General features: G+C 33.3%; 1 protein-coding gene across 1 annotated transcript; it reads left to right on the top strand.

Annotated features, from left to right (window-relative positions):
* The first annotated feature begins 7,441 nt into the window (after positions 1–7,441).
* On the top strand, positions 7,442–8,583 carry LOC136971767 (uncharacterized). The gene is made up of 6 exons (XM_067266258.1): positions 7,442–7,568; positions 7,758–7,813; positions 7,897–7,995; positions 8,067–8,144; positions 8,239–8,386; positions 8,461–8,583. The coding sequence occupies exons 1-6, from the start codon at positions 7,478–7,480 to the stop codon at positions 8,484–8,486; spliced, it is 498 nt and encodes a 165-aa protein (XP_067122359.1). The 5' UTR covers positions 7,442–7,477; the 3' UTR covers positions 8,487–8,583.
* The last annotated feature ends 267 nt before the right edge of the window (positions 8,584–8,850 follow it).

The following is an 8,850-nucleotide window of genomic DNA, read 5'->3' as shown; positions in this document are numbered from 1 at the left end:
CCTAAATATGGAATATCTGAAAAATAAAAATTTTCATAAGATAAAGTCTTCTTAAATGTATTATATTTTATCCAATAGTTTAAAACTAACCATCGTCGTTTGGTTGGGTTATGGATCCTTGTTGATTCGATGACTGAGATAAATAACCGAATTGTTGTCCATAAGGTTGAGATATATAACCCTGTTGCTGCATGATAGGTTGAGATGTGACTTCAGATTGAACTCTACTCACACACGACTGCAATTTTTATTTTTTATTTCAGAATTATAAATTGGCACAAAATTGCATCAACATTAGAGGACGGAAATATGTTAGATTCATGGTTACATACCTCAAAAATTCGAGGAAGAGAGAAATCTCGATCCTTTTTCAGTTTGTATGCCAGACAGCACCGAAACATGAAATCCTCCTAAGACATATTTTTAATTATAATTGGAAATTACATGTTATATCATCCTATGTATATGACAATTAAAATACCTTTTCGTTTGCTTCTTTGCAGATAAATTTGGACGTTTCTTTGCTATTGCTAACGTGTCTTCGCAGAGGTCTGGCACAACTTTCAAAATGACTGAAGAGCTGAAAGTGTAAATGAATTATTTTCGATCGATTGGTCTCGTGCAAATTTCTGTTAATTTTATAATTTTTCCAATAGGTTTTACCTTTGATTTTCCACTTTCTGCCATACACTTTTTTATAGCGTCGTGGTCTTTTGTAGCTACACGAAAAGTATTCAAAATATTTTAAAATGTTAATTGTTTACACATCGTATTACTCTACGAATTTACGTTTTTTATACATTAGAAATATGTGCATAAAATATTTAAATTTTTAAAAAATCACGTAAAATAAAATTTATTAAACTTTTGAACATTTTAGGATTTTAAACAGTAAAAGTTAAACTTACCACAATATTTATCGACAATGTCGAATGCATCCAGACTTCTTCCCTCTTTTGCTAATACAAAAAGAGCCAATACAATGAGTAGAAACTTCATTTTCTATCGCAGTTTACGATTGTTGACGATTGATAGTAGATGAAATTATCGTAAATTTATATAGATCTGAAACTGTGTGGGAAGGAATTTCGCCTACAATCTCAATCGCAACACTTGAAGTCACCGGTATTGATGCAACAGTAATAACCTATTTTTAAATTAGTTATTGTAAAAGTAAATTATATTAGATATAATGAATAGGTAACTTTTTCTTTCTAAGTAACTTTTAGATAGTACTAGCTTTATTCTACTCAAATATTTCATCTCCCTGAGTGACGCATGTTAATGTAGCATTATTATATTAGTTATGTTTGCAGACCAAAATCTTAACAGAGAAATTTTATTGAAATTCTCGTTTAACGAAATCTCTGAACCTGTCATTTATCTATTGAGAGTTTTATTATTTATTTATTTATTACTATTAAACTAAATATAATGGGAATAGATACTTATATATTGCATAAAAATTTTTTATTCTCATTAATTTGTATGATTTTGCTGTGTAAACAAAAAACGACACCGCATTTTAAAACCTTGAACCTACACACAATTAGTGTTTTAAACATTTGCAAAATATATAATTTAAAGGAATTTCCCTTTCACTTTTTGAACTCTATACGTAACGTTATAAAATATATCGTATGCTTTATATAGAATAGCCTATATCCTGTATTGCACTTGATCTGATTTCCTTGACCTGTCTCAGCAGAATATGAAATTATTATTTTTTGTTTTTTATAATAATGTTATCAATCACAGTTTATATCAATAAAATTTTACAGTAATTAATTAATATTTATTCTTAATTAATAACCCTGAGCAGTTTTAATTATGTTATAAATTAAATATTAATTTAATGGACGAATTTAATGAACGAATATTTCATTGTTTTTATATGGTGTATTTTATAAATTGTTTTTATAATATGGTAAAACAACGATTTATAAATTTTGTAGTTTTTTAAAGAAATTAATCGGCGAGTTTCCTTTAAATTTATAATTTTAATTAATTTTCTCTTTTCCTTACTCGAAATTCCGTTATCTATCAGTAAGATTATTTTGGATATTCATTAAGTGAATATACTGTATTACGCTTCATGTCATTAACTATAACCTTATTATACGTATGTTGGTATGATCTTGTGCAGTGAATCCTGTTCGTTGATCCATTATAACTAGTATGAGGTTTCTTTGCACTTAAAATTTGAAAAACATATGTGGTAATATGCTCCTAGGACAAGTAAAATATGCAAAGTAATATGCGACCTTTTCATTCCGATTCTTTTAAACAACACTGAATACAAAGATTAGGCTTGTACAGTGGGTGATCGGTTAACGAACATAATCCGTTCCAAGGCTTTGTCGCTATCCGAATTGCTCGTTAACCGATTATCGATTTACCTAGTTTTTATGGGAATTTGATTAATTTGTTCTGGAGGCTCCAAAAATAAAAACATATATATACTTTCTTACTACGTTTATTTATATGTAAAAATAAAAATACATATATACACAATCTTGCATTTTTATTAGTCATGTTTTTTCCGTTTGTAGGGGTTAAAAAATCTGTAATGTCGAAGCCTATTAACCTCAACCTGATTTGGATGCCATTCTTCTAAGATCGTTGTTCTGACATCCTCCCACTTCTTCAAAAGATCTCTAATAGCAGATATCGGTATTAATCGTCTTTTTCAGAGGAAACATTTCTCGCCGAGATTTTTGGTGTTCTTCATTCAAGAGTTCTTGGTGTTCTGTCGTCAGATCAGTTTCGGGTTTCATTATGAGCTCTTCAATGCTCTTTATTTCTCAGATGTAATTTTTGTTACTTTTTTAGCTGCTTGAGTCTTCTTGATTATACTGTATTTTTCTTAGATAAGATTGAACTGCAGCCTTCTGTAGACCAGTTCAAATCATACTGCCCAGCGACATCAGACATCTGCCCACTCTCTACCTTTGCTATTATACTCTTACCTTCGCGATAATAAAATCCGACGCAAAACTTAACGAGTGCCCGCCCGACAGGCTCGCGAATACTATAAAAGAATTGTTTTTGTCAGAAAAATAAAAGGCTGGAATTACAAGGGAGAGTTTCAAAGTTCGGAGGAATACTATTCGATCAGTAGGGGAAGGGAGAGCAAGATGGAAGGGGTGGCAAGATGGAAACTACTTACCCACCCGGACCCGCGCGACGAAGCATCCGAATCTCTATGCACACAGAGACACCCGGATATCTTGTATTTATGAACGGCGATTCAGACCAGTTGGTGCCACCAATTGACGTGTGCAAGTATTTCTTATTTCGCAGCAGATTATTACGCAATCATTGGACTTTTGTAGTGTTATTATTTATACCTACAAGCAGTGCCGTAATTAAGGCGGTGCCAGCGGTGCCTAGGCACAGGGCGCAGACCCTGGGGGAGCGTAGAAATGACCGGGACCAAGTTTTATATCGTAGTTTTGGGGCGTCGTTACAGAAGCTCGCACCGGGCGCATAAAAAACTAGTTACGACGCTGCCTACAAGGTAAGTATTACTATTTTGTTTTTATACAAAGTACCTATTAGGGATAGATTGCATGAATTGATATTTAAAGAGGAAAAAACTTCAGGATTTTTAAAGCTTTGATATTATTATTGACAATCGGCATGTGGGCAAGATGGAAAATTGCATTTCAGGGCAAGATGGAATAGTTTCCATGTTGCCCGCGCGCAATTATTTTGATTTCTGTTTTCAATTTATCTAACTAATTGAGGATGTAATTATTTTTAGATGGTGAATCAAGTATATAAGAAAGAGCAACAGACGTTCTTGGACTGAAGAAACGATGCAGATGGCGATGGATAAAGGTTTTGTGTATTATGTGGAGAACTATATGTGGAACCGCCCACAGAGGACTGGGTACAGTGTCTAGTGTGTTGTGGTTGGGTACATGAACTATGTACAGACACAAAAGATGGATGTTTTTTACGTGTCAATTGTAAAATGTAGGGATATCCTATGTATTCCATCTTGCCTTTCAGGGTGAAAGCAAGATGAAATTTTTGAAGTTTTTACTTCATGATTCCTAACAGATTTTATACTTAATATTAATTATTTTTAATTACACAATTTTTTAACCATCTAAGATCTCTGTCGAGACTGATTAAAATAAAAGCTTTATATTATGTTGTTTTATGTTTTTTATACATCTTAAAGTTAAACCTTTCAACCTGCCCTCCCTTCCCCTATATACGGGGTTGAGCGTCGATGTCGAAGTCTCCCGCGCTCCGAAAGGTTTCGAATCGTTGCCCGTAGACAAGGGAAGACCAATCGGTACTCGTTATTTATGTTGCGTCTTCTTGTAGTTTGTTTTGTGAGGTGTTCGTTATCCGAACATAAAAATCTTTCAGGAAAGTGTTCGTTATCCGATTTTTTCGTTAACCGATATATTGATTCGAAACCACTAGGCTCTGCTGAAACAGTGCGAAACCAAAAATTGTTCCATATGTTTGGGAGTAATGTTGATTGATTTCAATCCGGAGTGATTAGTTATGAGTTAGGTGAGTAGCAACACGAATATGACAGGAGTGTCATGTGTCACGAACTCGTCAGTGAATGATCTCACCAGGCGAGTTTGTACCACGTGATAGTCTCAACTCGTTCGTATTTCTACTCGCATAACTCGAGAGTCGGCACCCAGAATGAGTTTATACTGAAAGATCTTTCGACATCGCGACATGTTGCAGGTGCATACATAAAGTTAGCTGCATTTTCTAATTTAATCTCTACTGCAAAAGAAACTTGCAATTCGTTTCCTATCTTAAGTAAAACGTCAGATCAGCTATTTTTTTCAAGCAACGATTTGAATTTTTCTCGGATATTCTGTCGATTTGTGCAATGAGTCGAGATAGCGAATCTTGAACATTTCTTATTACTTGCAATGTTTCTGTGAGGAAATTTAACTGTTTCCACTTTTTTGATACTCGGGACTACAATATAAAAATGATCCGAGATGTATGCCAACTACTGAAGTACAGTACTTCCCTATTTTCAAAAGCATCCTGATAATCGGCATTGCAGCTGAACAAATCTCTGTCAAGACTTTGAATCTTTTCTTTCAAGTGAGTCTGATATATAAAGATTAAATATATTAAGGTGAAATGCTTTCGCACTGCCATAATATAACTACTACTACTACTACTATAAAAGTTTAGAAGGCCGTACCTATGGCTTAGCCTTAGAAGAGAAGTGAGAAGAGGAAGAGGGGGGGGAAGATGGGGCAAGGATGATAGAAAAGTGTGAAGAGAGGGCCGTGAGCGGTAAGTACCGGGCAGAGATAAGAATGCCAAGATAAGCTTTTACAAAACTTGGGCCTAGGCCCACAGAGAACAGTGTGGGTGCTCCAAATTGGAGGTGACAGATGAAACCCGACAATTACAGTACACTTAACTAAAACAAGAACAAAATGCTCCTTCGAAGGAGAGGTAGCACACAAACACCAACTCGGAGTGGACGAAAAACACCACGAAGCAAACGCCGTTACATGGAATTCCGAGTAAAGCACAGGTGGCAGATGAACATAAACTGACGAACCACTGTCTTGGGGGACCCTGAGTACCATGTAGGACTTACTACTGGTTCAGGGGTACAAGAAAGGTCGCGTGATGGACATTCCCCAGATGAGAACATAACATCCCCAATGTGGGGGAACAGAGCCCGATAGTGAAGAGGCGCCCGACAGAACACTCGGTCCCGATAAACCGAACACAATGAGATAGCCTTTAAAAAGCCGAACGTGGGTGCAAAGACGAACACCCGGTGAGAGCCCCAGGGCTCGACATAACGCCATAATATAACTATGACTAGAATACTGTTAAATATCTAAATTAATTATTTGTTACTAATAGAAATGAATAGTTAATATTATAATTGTCGGTATATATTTGGCGTAAAAGTTATGGTGATTGGTACTAATCTTAATCTCAATAAATGTAAAGCAACATAAAGAAAATGTACACACACCATTCTGATACAAACGAAGTTTGGCATCACCTTTTACTTGTTACAAATACCTGGACCTGAGTCTTCAGAGGGAGAACTAAAGTTTCCCTGGGTTCTCAGAAATCTAGTGATTCATAGTCATTCCTAATCCTACGAAATTAACGTTATAATTTTCTGACAGCAAATAAAATCTTTAAGACTGCTTTTTATTATTAAAGTAGAATTCTACGTATTTCATTTCTTAAAAAAAATTAATCGATAAAGTCCCATTACGATCTCTCGATGGTCCTGCCTGCAATCAAATTCTCAACAGATAAATGTAGGTCAACGTTAATTCAGTTTTAACTTCCAAAATATTACAAACAAAAATTTTGACAGAAAAATCCGGTACAAACGAAAAACAATCGAATGGCATAAAATTTTAGTTGAACAAACACTTGCAAGAGCCAACTTCACGAGTGTCTACTAATAATGTCGCATTAAGTAAATACATGAAGTTTTTTAACCTGATAATAAGAGCAACAATTCCCTCTTCAATTACAAACTCGGTGTCATCAGCAAAATCTGAGATAATTTATAGCCAAGTGAAAATTCATATGTTTATTTCATTACTTTAACGGATAAAATTACAATAAAATAAAGAAATATACACATTTTCGTCAATCAAAAGGCAACGAAGTTGTTCCCAGTATGTTAATGGAACTGTTGACAAAGCTGCTATGAGCAGTGTCGTAGCTAATCATTGACACCCAAAGCAAGATTCTGATTTCGCGCCCTAAAAATCGAGATATATTGAAGACTCGCTTTACTGACTGCGCCCTCCGGGATTTGAGCTCTGGTGAATATCCCTTTTCCCAGCCCTAACTACGTTGCAGGCTAAAAAGCTGAATGTTTAAGTGATTTGAATAAGTGATACCCCTAAAATGATGGTAGATATACCCTACGATTACATGACACAACGTCACCGATGATTCCTGATGATTACAGATAATAGAAACAGAAATTAGACTCGTGCCGAATCAGTCGAATCTTTGATATATTTAATAGATTCAAAGCAATAATATAGTTTCAAAGTTGAAAACCGAAAATATTTTTTTCATTTCAACCAAGATAGTCTCTCATTCAATGGAAAGTATAATACATGTAAATCAAATTTATGCTTTGAATATGATTTACATGATTCTTATGAAAGAAAATAAAATTGCACATCTGCTAGCAGTAAACTTTAAGAATAAATTTTAAGTAGCGAAATTCATGTTTACTTTAAAAAATGAAGACTGTATATTCATTTTTTTTATCTAAAATACTTGATCTAAAATAACTTACTTTTACAATAACTAATTTAAAAATAGGTTATTACTGTTGCATCAATACCGGTGACTTCAAGTGTTGCGATTGAGATTGTAGGCGAAATTCCTTCCCACACAGTTTCAGATCTATATAAATTTACGATAATTTCATCTACTATCAATCGTCAACAATCGTAAACTGCGATAGAAAATGAAGTTTCTACTCATTGTATTGGCTCTTTTTGTATTAGCAAAAGAGGGAAGAAGTCTGGATGCATTCGACATTGTCGATAAATATTGTGGTAAGTTTAACTTTTACTGTTTAAAATCCTAAAATGTTCAAAAGTTTAATAAATTTTATTTTACGTGATTTTTTAAAAATTTAAATATTTTATGCACATATTTCTAATGTATAAAAAACGTAAATTCGTAGAGTAATACGATGTGTAAACAATTAACATTTTAAAATATTTTGAATACTTTTCGTGTAGCTACAAAAGACCACGACGCTATAAAAAAGTGTATGGCAGAAAGTGGAAAATCAAAGGTAAAACCTATTGGAAAAATTATAAAATTAACAGAAATTTGCACGAGACCAATCGATCGAAAATAATTCATTTACACTTTCAGCTCTTCAGTCATTTTGAAAGTTGTGCCAGACCTCTGCGAAGACACGTTAGCAATAGCAAAGAAACGTCCAAATTTATCTGCAAAGAAGCAAACGAAAAGGTATTTTAATTGTCATATACATAGGATGATATAACATGTAATTTCCAATTATAATTAAAAATATGTCTTAGGAGGATTTCATGTTTCGGTGCTGTCTGGCATACAAACTGAAAAAGGATCGAGATTTCTCTCTTCCTCGAATTTTTGAGGTATGTAACCATGAATCTAACATATTTCCGTCCTCTAATGTTGATGCAATTTTGTGCCAATTTATAATTCTGAAATAAAAAATAAAAATTGCAGTCGTGTGTGAGTAGAGTTCAATCTGAAGTCACATCTCAACCTATCATGCAGCAACAGGGTTATATATCTCAACCTTATGGACAACAATTCGGTTATTTATCTCAGTCATCGAATCAACAAGGATCCATAACCCAACCAAACGACGATGGTTAGTTTTAAACTATTGGATAAAATATAATACATTTAAGAAGACTTTATCTTATGAAAATTTTTATTTTTCAGATATTCCATATTTAGGACTGTATTGAAAAGCAATTTATATATATTTTTACCTGTTTATTTATATTATTTATATTTGTATATTTATGAACTTTTAATAAAGTGTCTTTCAAATTCAAAAATTTATATCTGTATATTTGATGCTTTTGACAATCGAATAATGACATTTCTAATATTAAAAATGTAAATTGAAGCAGCAAAAACAATAAAATTGTAATTACTTAATTAATGTAAATAATTACGTTTATTTATATTAATAACCTAACCATATGTAAGATTTTGTATTGGAAATGTCATTGTTAACACCAAACTTCTAAACTCAAACTCGAATTTGTGTAGCATTCGTTACTAAGTAACTTATAATTCTAATTGGTCGAAGTGCTTAAATTTAGC

Source organism: Centruroides vittatus, unplaced genomic scaffold (genome assembly GCF_030686945.1).
Source record: "Centruroides vittatus isolate TY-2023 unplaced genomic scaffold, ASM3068694v2 contig_2719, whole genome shotgun sequence".
NCBI lineage: Eukaryota > Metazoa > Arthropoda > Arachnida > Scorpiones > Buthidae > Centruroides > Centruroides vittatus.
The sequence above is the reverse complement of the archived record's forward strand: the minus strand, read 5'-3'. Positions and strand labels throughout refer to the sequence as shown.